General features: G+C 46.4%; 1 protein-coding gene across 2 annotated transcripts in view; it reads left to right on the top strand.

Moving 5' to 3' along the window:
• Nucleotides 1-471: 471 nt before the first annotated feature.
• The window catches only part of MBTPS1 (membrane bound transcription factor peptidase, site 1), a 58,208-nt gene continuing 43,147 nt past the window's right edge, over nt 472-15,532 (top strand). The window contains exons 1-2 of one of the 2 annotated variants that reach the window (XM_081963331.1): nt 472-681; nt 11,006-11,560. In XM_081963331.1, the coding sequence (XP_081819457.1) occupies nt 11,374-11,560 (187 nt within the window). In that variant the 5' untranslated portion in view covers nt 472-681; nt 11,006-11,373. Of the gene's footprint in view, nt 682-6,779; nt 6,879-11,005; nt 11,561-15,532 lie in introns of those variants that run through there. The other variant, XM_081963332.1, reaches the window with a different exon arrangement.

Genomic DNA, 15,532 nt, shown 5'->3' with positions numbered 1-15,532 from the left:
GCAAATATTTGTCCAATTTCTTTAAAACCTCCAGTGCAATAATACGCATCTTGCTTGTATAAATGTTTACTCTTTATAATCATATAGAATATCAGGTCACATGCCAGCGTGCAAACTCCAATATTCACAGTTGCTGCGAGAAAATCCCTACTATAACTAATTTATCAAGTTGGATACTATACTTTTAGAGAGGCTTCCAACTTGCAATTCCTACTATTCATAGCAGTGCTGCTGGAAAGTGCTGGAGTTGTAGTCCACAACAAAGGGTTTTCCCGGTTAGAGAAAAGCTGCCGGCGAGCCCCTCATTTGCCTTCCAGAACTACAACCTCCACAAGGCATAGCGGCGTCGGTCGCCCGGCCGACCACCCGAGGGCGCGCGCACTCTCTGAAAAAGGCCCACGCGGCCACCGTCCGTCAGCTCCCAACGCAATTCCGCCTTGCGCACTGGGAAATGTAGTTCTTCCGGCCGTCCAGTTCTTCGTGGGGGTAACGGCGCCGGGACTACAAGTCCCAGCAGGTGCCGCGCTTCGTCATCGCCCGTTGTGTTTTTTTCCCCCTCCTTCTTCATGGACAGAGCTTCTCGGACGCTGCTTGGAACGAGCTGAGGCTCCGGCTGAGGGGAAGAGACGCACTCGGAGCTGGTGGCGCCAAGCCGGAGGCCCCGGAGCGTTGCGGCGGCGGGTAAGTCGGAGCGGGCCGAGGGAGGGGAAGAGAGCGGGCTGGGAGGACGCCGAGGCCCTTTTAGGCCCCGGTTGGACTCCGCAGCCCCGGTTCGGCTCCCAGGGAAGGAAGGAAGGAGGGGTCGGTCCGAGGCTGCACGGTAACCCCGGTCAGGAGCTGGGAAGGCGGCTGGGATCGGGAATAGGGGTAGTCCTCGCTTTACGTCCAAGACGGAGCGCCACACTTCCGTTGCTAAGCGAGACGGTTGCTAAGCGAGCGTTGCCCCACTTTACCACCGTTTTACGAACTAAGTGTGTGTTGCCCCACCTTACGACGGTTCTTGCCCCTGTTAAGTGAATCTCTGCCGTCGTTGAGTGAGTACTGCGGTTGTTAAGTGAATCCCGCTTCCCTATCGACTTTTGCTGGTCACCAAAGGGTGTCACGTAACACACACACACACACACACACACACACTCTGGGACGCTGCGACAGTCGTAAATGCGAATCAGTTGGCCAAGCATCCCAATGCAAACCATGTGACCATGGGGAAGCTAGCAACAGTCATACGGTAGGTCAAAAGTCGCTTCCCCTCTCCCCAGTGCCGTTGTAACTTCAGTCACTAAGCGAACCATCGTAAGTTGAGGACTGCCTGCGGTGGGGTTGGGGAGAGCAGGCTGGGGTTCCCAGCACGGTCCCCAGTGCAGATCCAGGCATTGGGGTGAGCTTTTGCTCTCTCTGGACTTGCTGCACCTCAACAGGGTTTGAGGGTGACACCCTGCAGGTAAGGACAGCCGAAAAGATCATAGGAAGCTCTAAGACAGGGTGTCAAACTCACGGCAGCGTCATGTGACTATCGGGACTCCCCCCAGCCCCATGCTAAACCGGCTGTGGGCCGGGAGTTTGACAGCCCTGCTCTCAAACCTCTCCTTTTTTTACAGAGGCAGGATTGAGAGCGTTTTAACAAACTGCAACCCTGTCTGGTTTGGTGGCATAGAAAGTCCCTACAGAGAGTGGTAAGGACAGTGGAGAAGATTATAGGAAACTCGCTTCCTGTTATTCAGGATGCTGCTTATAAGGGCTCTGTGCTTAGAGCTCAAAGCATCGTTAGGGACTCTGCCACACCCACTTTATGGTCTGTTTCTGTTGCTCCCCTCTGGGAGGAGGTTTCAAAGTATCTATAGCAGGACTATCAGATTTTCTAACAGCTTTTTTGTCTATGTCAGCGATGGCGAACCTTTTTTGGCTCGCGTGCCATAAGTGGGGGGAGCGCAGGGGGGTCATGCGCGGGCATGCCGCACCCATAATGCAAAACGCGACCCCCTGGTGCTCACTACAGGCGCTCCCCCCCATTTTTTGCATGCTCTTTTCTCCCTCCCCAGGCTCTAGAGGCTTTATACAGCCTCTCCCCCCACCCCCCACCCCCGGAGGCCCTCCAGAGGCTTCAGCGACCTTCAGGAGGCTTCCCTGAAGCCTCTGGAGCACTCAAAATGACGCTCCGAGCAAACTGGAAGTCACTTCCGGTTTGGTCGGAGCATCATTTTAAGTGCTCCGGAGGCTTTGGGAAACCTCATGAAGCTCTGGAGGGCCTCGGGGAGGGGGGGATGCTCTTTTCGCCCTCCCCAGGCTCCTATAAAGCCTCTGGAGCCCCAGGGGAGGGTGAAAAATGGCTTTAAAAAATGGTGAATTCAGCCTGCCAGCATGTGAATGCCCGCTGGCCAGCTGACAGGGCAGCCCCTCGCGTGCCCTGACAAATGGCTCCGTGTGCCATAGGTTCGCCATCCCGGGTCTATGCCATCATCAAAGTGACAATAAAGTTGTTATTCTATTCTACTCTCCTCTATATTCTGTTCTATATTCTGTTCTGTTCTCTGTTGTGTTCTAGTCTAGTCTAGTCTGAATTCTATTCTTCTACTGAATTCTGTATTCTGCATTCTGTTCTTTCTATTTTATTCTGCATTCTGTTCTATTCTGTATTTTATTCTTCATTCTATTCTACTGTATTCTATTCTGTTCTGTTCTATTCTTTCTATTGTATTCTGTTCTATTCCTATTCAATTCAATTCCATTGTATTCTTTATTCCAATATTCTATTCTATTCTGTTTTGTTCTGTTCTATTCTGTATTCTATTCTATTCTCTATTTTCTATTCTCCTATTTTCTATTTCCTTTTCCAGCAAAGAGGATGGAGTTGGGGGAATTATCTGACAGGTAGAGGAAGGCTGTGCATTTAAGAAATTGGCCTCTCAGCTGCAGAAATACGCACACTGGCTCCAGCTCAGTCCGTAGAGATGGGCAAACTGAGTTGTTTATTAGATATTTATCACCACTTTTACTGCTGTATAAGTAACTCAAGGCAGGGAACACATACAATATTCCTTCCTCCTATTTTCTCCTACAACAACAACACTGTGAAGTGGGGTGTGCTGAGAGGCCCTAAGTCATCCAACTGGCTTACATGCCTAAGGCAGGACTAGAATTCAGCGTCTGTGGGTTTTCTAGGCAAGCAGCTTAACTGCTATTCAAACTGACTTCATCTCAGTTTACAGAATTGGGCAAACTGGCTCCATCTCAGTCTGGAGAGGGGGGCGCATTTGTTTGAGTTTTGCCTAAAGGAGCTTTAAGAAGTTGTCTTCTCGCCAGCCTCCAACTATAGAACAGCCCAGGTGCAGAGGAAAAGTTTCAGGTACTCTCACTCAACTCAAAAAAACCTGAAACAAAACATTGGCCTTGCTTCCCTTATGGTGGGAGGAGTTGGCCACTGTCACTTGAAATAGTGGGGGTTAAAACGTAATCATCCCCTTGGGAAACAGGCTGTTCAGATTTCCAGGAGGATATGAAGCAAGTATGTTCCCAGTTGCAGGAGTGGGAGAAGAGAAGGGAAATGCAATATTGGCCAGGGAACACTTAGAGCAGGGGTGTCCAAACTTTTTGCGAGGAGGGCCAGATTTGGTGAGGTGAAAATGTGTGGGGCCGATCATTCAGCCTGACATTCTTTGAACCCTTAACATTAAATGCGAATTAACGACCTTATTTTTCGGAGTATAAGACGCACCAAGATTTTGAAGAGGCAAATTAAAAGAAAAGTTTTTGCACTCTCCCATGAAAATGGGCCTTTTTTTAAAAGGGCATGAATAGCCTTTAAGAGGCTTCTAGAGTGCTCCTGGGGGCTGGGGGGGCAAAGTTGAGTAAAAAATGGCCCGTTTTTTGCTCATTTATGCCCTCCACAGCCCCCAGGAGCACTCTGAAAACCTCCTAAAGGCTATGCACAGCCATTTTGGTGAAGGGGGCAGAGTTTTGGGAGGCAAAAAATGCTGTATTCGGTGTATAAGATGCACCCAGATTTTTAGCCTCTTTTTTGAGGGGAAAAAGATGCATCTTTATACTTCGAAAAATACGGTATTTTATGAAAGACTAAACAAATAACTCCAGTGGGGAGAAGAGGCTGCGGGCCGCTTGAAATTTGAAAAAGGGCCACATTTGGCCCCCGGGCCGCACTTTGGACATGCCTGACTTAGAGTAATTGCACTATAAATTGCCTTTAGCTGCTCAGAATTACAGGTAGTCTTGGACTTAACAACACTACATTTAGTGACTGTTCAAAGTTACAACGGCAATGAACAAAGTGACTTATGACCGTCGTTCACAGTTACGACCTTTGAACCAGCCCTGTGATCACGTGATCAAAATGCAACTGGTTCATACTTACGACTCTTGCTGTGGCCCAAGGTCACATGATCGATCCCCTTTTGTGACCTTCCGACAAGCCAAGTCGACGGGGGAAGCCGGATTCACTTAACAACCGGGCTGCTCACTTGATCAACGGAAACGATCCACTTAAAACCCTGTGGCAGGAAAGGTCGTAAAATGGGGCAAAGCTCCCTTAACAAATGTCTCCTTTAGCAACAGGAATGTTGGGCTCCATTGTGGTCATAACTCGGGGACAACTTGTATTATTTATTAAACTTGTACACTTGCCAGACTCTCAGCAGCTCTAGCTGGTTTTCCAACTGGATTACAAATCATGATCTAACCACTTCTGTGTATTGATTGAAAATGATGAGCAGTATCACTTAGACTTATATGCACCGCAATGTCTAGGAAACCTAAAGAAAGATGGAGTACATGTTTTTTTTTTCAAATAGAAGAAACCCACCGCCCAAAACATGGACAAATGAAACTTAAAATGTTTTCCTCTTCCTCTTCACTGTTTCTCGCTTGTCACATCAGGCAATGATGTGTCTTCGTCTTCGAAATGCTGTGTTTCCCCGAAAATACGACCTGTCCCGAAACTAACACCGTGCCACATTTTTCGCGTGGGCAAAAATATAAGCCCACCCCTGAAAATAAACCCCCTGGACAACCCCCCCCCTCCGGCCAGGCAGAGCACCGCTCACCGACCTAGCGGTATCCCGAAGGCGCCAAGCTGCGGTAGGGGGGGGAAAGGCGCTCACGTTGCTTGCTGCCTTTGGGATACCGCTAGGTTGGGGAGTTGCGTTATGCCTGGCCGGAGGGGGGAGTTGCTGGGCGGCTGCTCCCTTGCGAGCGGGCTCCTGAACAGCCAGGCACAGCCTCAGGGGCTCTCTGTCCAGAAGACTCTCTGTCCAGCCCACCATAGAGAGCACTCCTAGAGTGGCCGGTGCTGGAAGACTCGGCAGCCGAGTTTTGGAGTTTGGAAGTTATGCTCGGAGCGTGGTGGGCGGCGGCGGCCAGTGGCGGTGCCTTGGGAGAGCTGTGCAAGGGCTTGGTGAGGCTAGGGGGGAACAGGCGCTCGGGCAACCCCCTTCTCCAGCCGGGCAGAGCTCCATTCACTGACCTAGGGGGTATCACAAATGTGCCAAGCCGCGGGAGCTTGGCGCCTTAGTGATACCCCCTAGGTCAGTGAATAGCACTCTGCGCGGCTGGAGAGGGGATTTACCAGGCGGCTGCTCGTGAGCGTGGTTACCTCATGGCTGCTTCGCCCCTGAGGCTGTGCCCGGCTCTTCGGGAGCCCGCTCACAAGGGAGCAGCTGCCCATCAACCCCAAAACAATAAGCCCTCCCTGATAATAAGCCCAAGGCCATATTTCGTGGGGCAAAAGAAAATAAGACCCCGTCGTATTTTGGGGGAAACACGGTAGTAAACAGCCTGGGCTGCGTCATATACGGTAGATTGCGGATGGAGACTTACGTGGCTAAATGCACCCAAGGGTGGATATTTTTCTCATGTCAGGACGATTTATTACAGAGAAAGGAGATTACTCTCTGACAGTTGTGTGTGTTGAAGATTATTCCAAGAAGACAATCCCTCCGTCTAGCCTGAAATAATATAACCCAGATGCATGAGAATTAGAGCCTGCTCATAAACCTCTTCCAGCTATCAGTATTTCTTCAGAACTGCATACAAATTCTTTTTCTCTTCGGAAAACTCCTGTGCTTTGAAATGTTTCTCTCTCTCTTTCCCTCCCTCCCTCCCCCCTCCCCATGCACACATACAAACACACACGTACACACTTCATATTTTTTATGATATTAACAGATTTTCTTCTGACTATAATGTGAAAGTGAGAAGAAAACCTTCAAGGGTGAGGAAAAATGCTCATGCTGCAGTTTCTTAAATCTGATTGTGATTCTGACAGTGTAGTTAAACAATGGGCGTTCCCATAACAACATGCTAAGACATGGCCTTTATAATTTATAAACCACAAGAGCTTGGTTCATATAATACACTGAAGTTACAAAGCAAACTGCTACGGGTACATTTTTTAAAAAAAAAATTATAGTTCATACCATACTCTTTCTAGTATGTATTAACTTTCTAGATTTTTGATTGCAATCCTGTGTGCTGTTGCTTGATTTTGAATGAAGTTTGGTTGGTTTCTATGATTTGAAACGCAATGAGAATTTTCGTTGCTTAGTCATGTGTTGCTTGATTTCAGGAAATTAATTAGAATAGTCTTTTTTTAAAATATAAGACCTGTCTGAGAAACTCTCGGGAGATACTATGCTAAAAAGAACGAATGAGGCATGTTTTTAAAGGAAGAGACACGAAAGCTACCAGGAGGAGCGGAAAGATATTGCAGAGTTGTGTGGAGAGTTATGCTAATAGGAATATGCAAAAAAAAAAAAAAAAAAAAAAGTGCCTGGTGCAAAGTTGAAGTGAAATGATTGCAGCAGAAGTGAAACACATGATGTGTACAAAGAGAAAAAGATAATTGCAAAGAAGGTAGATCGAAGAAGCAGGTAAGATTAAAAGAAATGCAGGGTGATTTTGATGGAAATAAAAATTTGTTCGGGCACTAGCTGAGGAGTGCTAAATAAAAGAGTCTGATTAAATGATTTGAAGTAACACAGATGTAAGAGAATGCTAAAAGATTTCAGAAAAATGTGGGAATAATAGTATTATGTCAAACAGTGGACTTGAAACAAATGCTATTAATACTAGTGTTCAAGAGAAAAGTTATGAAAAAGTATGCAGTGAGCATGTTGAAAGTTGTAAGGTCCAGGTATAGATAATGAAAACTGAAGAAAGTTAAAATAAAGGTATGGTTTCCTTATAAAGTACCAGTATGTAATGCCAGTTGCATAACCATAAGTAAACTATGCGTCTATTTTATGTGCGTGGAGCTATACCTGATGACTGAAGAATGGCATTATTGTTCTTGTTGTACAAAAGAAATGATAACAAACCTGAAGTTAAGGAAATCCATTTGTCAAACGTATTACCATAAGAAAACTGTTTGGCCAAATTTGGACTGGAAGGGCGTGAGAAGTAAAAACATTTGCCATGTACCTTTATGTTGGCAGATCAGATTGTTATCTTTTAGCAAGTCGGTGAGAAGCTTACTGCAGATTTGATGACTTAGAGAAAGTGTATCATAAAGTAAACTGGCCTGAATTATGGAATCTTTGTGTGTGAATAAGGACTAGACGTTTGATTGTGAAGAAAATAAACCATAGGAAGGACTAAATGGAAATGTCCCTAGTGTATGGTTCAACATGGAGCAAGCAAGTAAGTCAAGGATGTGTGATGTCCCCTTGGTTGTTTAATTTACTATACTCATGCCAAAATACCTGAGGAACATACACGTGTTTGCAGAGGTGTGTTTGTTGGGATGTGAAAGTGTGTGTCGTTTCCTCTGTAGATGGTACAGGTAGTCCTCGACTTACAACCACAATTGAGCTCATAATCTTTGTTGCTGACACATTTGTTAAGTGAGTTTTGCCCCATTCTACGACTTTTCTTGCCACGATTGTTAAGTGAACCATTGCCGTTGTTAAGTTATTCACATGGTTGTTAAGTGAACCTGGCTTCCCCAGCTGACTTTGTTTGTCAGGAGGTCATGAAATCATGTGACCCCAAGGACACTGCAATTGTCATAAATGTGAGTCAGTTGAATTTCGTCTGAATTTCTATCGCATGACCACGGGGATGCTGCAACGGTCGTCAGTGTGAAAAACGATCTTAAGTCCCTTTTTTCAGTTCCATCGTAACTTTAAACTGTCACTGAATGAACTGTTCTATGTTGGGGACTACCTGTATCTGTTTAGCAACCACTTGAGGTTACATTAGCACTGGAAACAAAGGGATGTAGGATTGAGCCTCACACTTAACAACTGTCGCAATATTCCCATTGTCTCATGATCAGAATTCGGGCACTTGGCAAATGTATTTACAATGGTTGCAGGGTCCCAGGGTGGCTTTTTTTCAACCTTCCCAACTGGCTTCTGACAAGAAGACCCTTCTCGTGGGTCCCACATGGTGTACCGTATTTTTCAGACTATTAGACACACCAGAGTATAAGACGTACCATGATTTTGAAGAGGTAAATAAATAAAAAAGGTTTTGCACTCTGCAGGCCTCCCAAACCCTCTGCACGCCTCGTGTTTTGCACAAAAAGGGGGGGGCATGCAGAGGTTTGGGAGGCTCTTGGAGTGCTCCTGGGGCCTAAAAACGAACAAAAAATGGTCCATTTTTTGCAAACAAAAATGGGCCATTTTTTGCAAAAAAAAAAAACCCGGACATGCAGAGGCTTTGGGAGGCTTGTAGAGTGCTCCTGGGAGCCGGAGGAGGCAAAAATGAGCAAAAAGGCCCTCTCCAGTCCCCAGGAGCACTTTGCAAGCCTCCCAAAACCTCTGCAAGTCCATTTTTGCAAAGGGGCCAGGGTTTCAGGAGGCAAAGAATGCCGTATTCAGTGTATAAGACGCACCCAGATTTCCACCTTCTTTTTTGAGGGGAAAAAGGTGCGTCTCATACTCTGAAAAATACAGTACCTCTTTAGGGGATGGGACCCACAACATTCCTTGCCTCCCCACTCTAGTGGCTCAAGTGGGTGTGGAGGTCTTAAAACCTGCCTTTTTTAAAATTCCTGCTCTTTTTGTTAGGTAGTAGGCTGGACTGCAGAGTTGCTTCTTGCCTATCGTTGACCGTTTTCATTTCCTCCTCTAACCTGTCCTTGTTAGTGAACCTATTTTTGACCTTACCTTTGGCCCATCCTGCTCAGTTGCGTATTTCCCTGGCAAGATTTATGCGGCCACTGTGTAAATAGCTTCGAGCTGGTTTCTGATTCACCTGCCCAAAGTAAATACGTTATAAATAGGCGAAGCTCTTTTCAGATTAGAATATCCTGATCTGATTCCTCAGTTCATGTGGAAAAGCACATTGCAGTGAGTTCATTGCAGGTAACGCTCAACTTGCAGGTTTGGTAACTGTTTGAAGTTACAATGACACTTTAAAAAAAAAAAGCAACCTACCACCAGTCCTTGCATTTATGACCATTGCGACATCCTCAGGGTCATGTGGTCACAATTCACGTGGTTGGCCACCAGCCGGTTACCTATAACGGTTGTAGCTCCCTGAGTTGTGTGATCACCGTTTTGCGACCTTCTCCAGCTGGCTTCCAACAAGCAAAACCAAAGGGGGAAGTTGGAAGCTTAATGACTGCATGAGTCCCTTAACAACTGCCGTGATTCACTTAATCATGACCAAAAAAAAAAAGGCCGTAAAATGAAGCACAACTGACTTAACAACCACCTTGCTTAGCTTAGCAATGCAAATTCCGGTCCCGATTGTGATTACGAGTCGAGGACTACCCGTACATCCGTTAGCAAGATGTCCTCCTGCGATAACATTGCACGCACAACGGATCTGTGTTGCTGGAAGTACTTCTTTTCCAGTGTTAAAGAATGCGAGCGTCTGTTGTGTTTGCGTTGTTTTGTTCACTACAGTTCCACTTTGCCTTTCTGCCAGTTCCCTTGTAATGTTCAGAAGTTTAAAATGATGGTTTAATGGACATGATGGAAGACTGCACTGTTCAAATTTATTTAGCGACTTCAAGTCTGTAGAGATTCCCAGCCATTCAGGTCCCAGTTGTCCTAAAGGTGCTTTTTTCAGGAGGCAACTGGACTTCCTTGTTTTTTCTTTGGAAGACCTTTCGCTTCTCATCCCAGAAGCTTCTTCAGCTCTGACAGGATAGTGGGGAATGGAAGGATTTTTATTCCTTGCAGTTAGGTGGACATTTGCATCCTTTTAGAGGGCCCCTTGAAGCACTTGGAGGCTTGTCTGTGTCCTCGGGGTCATCTGAATTGTGCAAATGGTTCCTGTAGTCTGCAATTTTTTCCCTCTGGAAATCCATTTTTACTCCCACACCACTCGAAAAGTGTCCATCCCAAATTGTGCGGCTACAGGTTTGTAGATATTCTCAGTCATCAGCTCATGATTGTCCCAAAAGTGCTTTCTTGTTTTTTTCCCTTTTGAAGACACTTCGCTTCTCATCCGAGAAGCTTCTTCAGCTCTGACTGAATAGCGAGGAATGAAAGGATTTATATTCCTTGCAGACAGCTCGTAATCTGCATCCTTTTAGAGGGCCGTTGAAGCCCTTGGAGGTCGATCTGTGTCCTCAGATCACAGGATCTGTTCTCTTGGTTCCTGTAGTCTGAAAGTTTCGTGACTTTAAGTTAGCGTTGACTCCTGTCAGCCAGACCAGTCCATGCAGTTTTCTTGGCAAGAGTTTGGAACCGGTTTGCCATTGCCTCCTTCCTGGGGTCGACAGAGAGTGACAGGCCCAAGGTCACCAAGCTAACTTTGTGCATAAGGCAGGACTGGAACTCATGGTCTCCGACTTTTTAGCCTGGTGCTTTTTCCCACTTTGCCAAACTGACCCTATTTGGCCTTGTAGTTTGCCTGCAACCAATGGAATGATTGTGGATTTTTTTTTAAAGTGAGAGGCAGCCACGATCTGTTTTTACTGTCATTATTTCCTCCACAGCTTGTCCTGGCATTTTAACTGGAGCACCTAAAACAGCATTGCAGACCAGATATGTCAATATATTCACCAATATTTAACTCGCCTAATGTTTATTTTTTACAGGTTGCATCTGAAAAGAATATGAGCGGCGACCCTTACCCTTAAATTTTGGGTTCGTTTCCACTCGGTCTTGTCTGAAATGGAGTACAGGGCCGATCTGTTGAATCCCGAGTGACCGGATACCGTCATGAAAAATGGAGAAAAAACGGAGAAAGAAATGAGCCTGGGGATTAGGCTTCATCCGGAAAGACTATGCAGACGAGACTTTTGCTTGGCTCGGACAAAACTTTTAACGCCGTCAACTTAAAGAGCTCTTAAAAGAGCAGCTTTCCCTGAAATCCAGAGACTGGGGGCGGGGGTGGGGGTGGGGTGAGAGAAAGAACTGATTCATGGAGGATCACTGTGTGAATTGAATCCATGGAAATCTGGAAATGAAACCACCTCCTTGCCTGACCATGCGGCTTGCAAACACCTGGTTGTTTCTAACGGCAGTCTTGCTCTGCGGCAAACAGCACCTGGGCACCAGGCTGGGGAATTCCTCTCACGAAAGTCATTTATGCCTCGACTGCTCTCATCTGACCCTGAAGGTGGAATTCTCCTCAACTGTTGTGGAACATGGTAATGAGTTCTTTGCAGCAAGATTTAACACAGCCTTTGGGAAATGCAAAAATGTTGTTGTTGTTAGTTGCAAAGTTGGTGTCCAACCCATCGTGACCCCACGGACAACGTTCCTCCAGGCCCTCCTGTCCTCTACCATCCTCTGGAGTCCATTTAAGCTCACGCCTACTGCTTCGGTGACTCCATCCAGCCACCTCCTTCTCTGTTGTCCCCTTTTTCTTTTGCCCTCCATCTTTCCCAGCATGAGGCTCTTCTCCAGGGAGTTCTTCCTTCTCATTAGGTGGCCAAAGTCTTTGAGTTTCCTGGTCTTCTAAAGGGCAGTCAGGGTTGATCTCCTCTAGGACCGACCGGTTGGATGGCCTTGCAGTCCAAGGGACTTGCAGGCGTCTTCTCCAGCACCAGAGTTCAAAGGCCTCCATTCTTTGGCGCTCAGCCTTCCTTATGGTCCAACCTTCACAGCCATCCATCTAGGACAGCAATGGCGAACCTTTTTTGGCTCGTGTGCCATAAGGGGGGGAGCGCAGGGGGGTCATGCGCGGGTGTGCTGCACCCATAATGCAATGCGTGACCCCCAGTGTGCATGCGCGTGCTATAGGCGCTCCCCCCATTTTTTGCATGCTCTTTTCGCCCTCCCCACGCTCCTATAAAGCCTCTGGAGCCCGGGGAGGGTGAAAAATGGCTTTAAAAAATGGTGAATTCAGCTGGCCAGCATGTGCATGCGCGCTGGCCAGCTGACAGGGCAGCGCCCCGCATGCCCTGACAAATGGCTATGCGGTCACCTGTGGCATGCGTGGCATAGGTTCGCCATCCCGGATCTAGGAAAACCATCGCCTTGACTGTGTGCATTTTTGTTGGCAGGGTGATGTCTCTGCTTCTTAGTGTGCTGTCTAGATTTGCCATAGCTTCCCTCCCCAGGAGCGAACGACTTTTAATTTCTTGGCTGCAAAAATAAATAAATAAAAATGTTTGGCGCTCTCTCATAAAATGAAACTACAGATAGTTCTTGACTTAAAACCATTTACAGGTGGAGAACTACCATTTACAGGTAGTTCTTGACTTACAACGGGTCGTTTGGTGACAGTTCAAAGTTGCAAAAAAAGTGACTCAACGACCGTTTCACACACACAGGACTGTTGCAGCATCCTCAAGGTCATGTGATCAAAATCCAGACGCTTGGCAACTGGCATGTGTTTATGACAGTTGCAGCATCCCGGGGTCACGCTGTCCCCTTCTGCAACCTTCTGACAAGCAGACTCCACGGGGAAGCCAGATTCACTTAACGACCGTGCTGCTAACTCCACAGCTGCAGGGATTCACTTAATAACTCTGGCAAGAGAGGTCGTAAAACGAAACAAAACTTAATAAATGCCTGGCTTAGCAACAGAAATGTTGGATCGTAAGTTGAGGACTCCCTGTAAAGCGAAGGTCTGCTGAAAAGGACCGGACTGGCTTGTGGAGAAGAAGGCAGTTGTGTAGAGAAACGTTATCCTGGCATCGAAGGGCTGATTAACTTATTTGCAGTATATTTTTATTACTGGGAAAGACACTGGTAGGATTGTTGTCCTCAGAAGGCCAAAATGACACAACTGGCCTTGGAGACCGTGACCTTGGCTAAGTCTAGCTCATTATTAACTACTTTGTCACAGGTGGCAAAGTGCGTGTTGTATACGATGTATGAAAACTGTTTTGTTTAAGCCAGAGATGAGTCATGGGCTACAGTATTTGTTTTTCCGGCTTTCTAATCCTGGGGAATATTGAATCCCTGCTGACTAAGACCTGAGCATCTGCCATAAAGTGTTATATGTTACAGATGTGTTGGGGGCTTGCCGTGTCAGGACTCATCAGACTTTGTGTGTGAACAGCAAACATACCAAGGTGTCCTGCCAGTGTTGGAAATGTAACCCCAAGAATGGGCACATATTATCATATGTGGTGGACTTGTATTAAATCAAAAAAAAAATGGGGGTCAAAAATACATAAGTGGCTAGAAAAGATGACAGGACAACATGTAGATTTTAAACCTGAACTGTTTTTATTAGGTGTCCTGCATCAAGAGATTTCATAAGAATTACATAGATTAATACAGGGATTCCTCGACTTACGACCTCAACCGAGCCCTAAATTTCTCTTGCTGAGACAGTGGTCAAGTGGATTTTGCCCCATTTTACGACCTTTCTTGCCATGTTTGTTAAGTGAATCACAGCAATTAAATCCGCAAAAGGTTTCTTAAGTGAATCTGCTTGCAAAAGGGATCGCGTGACCCTGGGGCATTGCAACCGTCGTAAATATGAATCAGTTGTCAAGCGTCTGAATTTTAATCAAGTGACCATGGGGATGCTGCAACAGTCATAAGTGTGGACAAAAGGTCATAGGTCACTTTTTTCAGTGAGGGAACTGAATGGTCACTTAAACCAGGGGTGTCCAAACTTGGGAACTTTAAGACTTGTGGACTTCAACTCCCAGAATTCCCCAGCCAGCTGGCTGGGGAATTCTGGGAGTTGAAGTCCACAAGTCTTAAAGTTCCCAAGTTTGGACACCCCTGACTTAAACGAACTGTAATCTGGAAGAATTAATGGGAGAGTCAGTTTGGTACAGGCTAGAAATAGGGAAACAATTGAGTTCTACATTACAATTGAGTTCTACATTACAAAGCAACAAAGATGTTGAGGGGACTGGAGGCTAAAACATAGGAAGAACTGGGTATGTTTAGCTTAAGAGAAAGAAGGACTAGGGGAGACAGGATAGCAGTCTTTCAATATCTCAGGGGTTGCTACAAAGAAGAGGGAGTCAAACTATTCTCCAAAGGACCCGAGGGCAGGACAAGAAGCAATGGGTGGAAACTAATCAAGGAGAGAAGCAACCTAGAACTGAGGAGAAATTTCCTGACAGTTAGAACAATTAATTAGTGGAACAGAAATCGTGAATGCTGCAACACTGGAAGTCTTTAAGAAGATGTTGGATAGCCATTTGTCTGAAACGGTATAGGGTTTCTTGCCTAGGCAGGGGGTTGGACTAGAAGACCTCCAAGGCCCCTTCCAACTCTGCTATTGTATTGTATTGTTAAATACAAAGGTGCTGGGTAACCTTGGGCCGGCCACTCTCTCTTGGCCCTTAAAAGCAAGCAGTGGCAAACTTCCTGTGAAATCAGCTGGGGTAGTGGAGCAGGTGTTCTGGAGCACGGAGGGGGGGGGGCGGAGGCTGCCTGGAGTGTAGGCAGACATAGAAGTGGCAGGTGTGACTTTCTGACTTCCCTCTGGTTTCCCCATTGATTTTGCTTGTGGCATCTGGCAAGGAATGCCAGAGATTGGGATCACAGGATGACCGCAGCTCACATCCAAGCACTGAGCATCACAGATCTTGATCGGGTGACTCCGGGGATGCCACAGGGATCACATCTCCACAGATTGCTCGCAAGGAGCCCTCATTTAGTGCCATCGCAACTTGGAACAATCGCTGAATGAGTGGTCATATTTTGAGGACAACTGGAGCTCATGCATCTGAAAGGAGTTTTTGATACTTTGATGTATGCCACCTGGCCTAATGAAAATCAAGGAGCACTTAGGTGCCGCCCAGTTTCATATTCCTTTCTCTAATGGAATATGGGGATGGTCTTGGGCAAAGGAGGGGAAGAGATGCTGCCTAGGAAGCAATCAGAGAAGAGAAGCAGGAGCCCCCAATGGTTTAATGATCAGAGGAAGAAACTTAGCAGAGACCCTCCCTAATGGACCAAGCAGTTGATTGCGGTGGCTTGTGCCTTCAGTCTTGCAAGAGTGTTTTTATGTTATTGTTCCTGTTCTCTCTTCCCTTTCTCTTCCTCTTCTCTACCCCTCCCCTTTCCCCTTCCCTTCCCTATAATCAATAATCCCTATCCTATCCTACCCTATCCCCTCCCAACCCATCCCTATTGCTACTCCTATTCCTATTATTCTATTCTTATTCCTATCCTATCCTATCCTATCCTATCCTATCCTA

The sequence above is a fragment of the Natrix helvetica genome (genome assembly GCF_964273705.1).
Source record: "Natrix helvetica genome assembly, chromosome: 10".
NCBI classification, from domain to species: Eukaryota; Metazoa; Chordata; class Lepidosauria; order Squamata; family Natricidae; genus Natrix; species Natrix helvetica.
The sequence above is the reverse complement of the archived record's forward strand: the minus strand, read 5'-3'. Positions and strand labels throughout refer to the sequence as shown.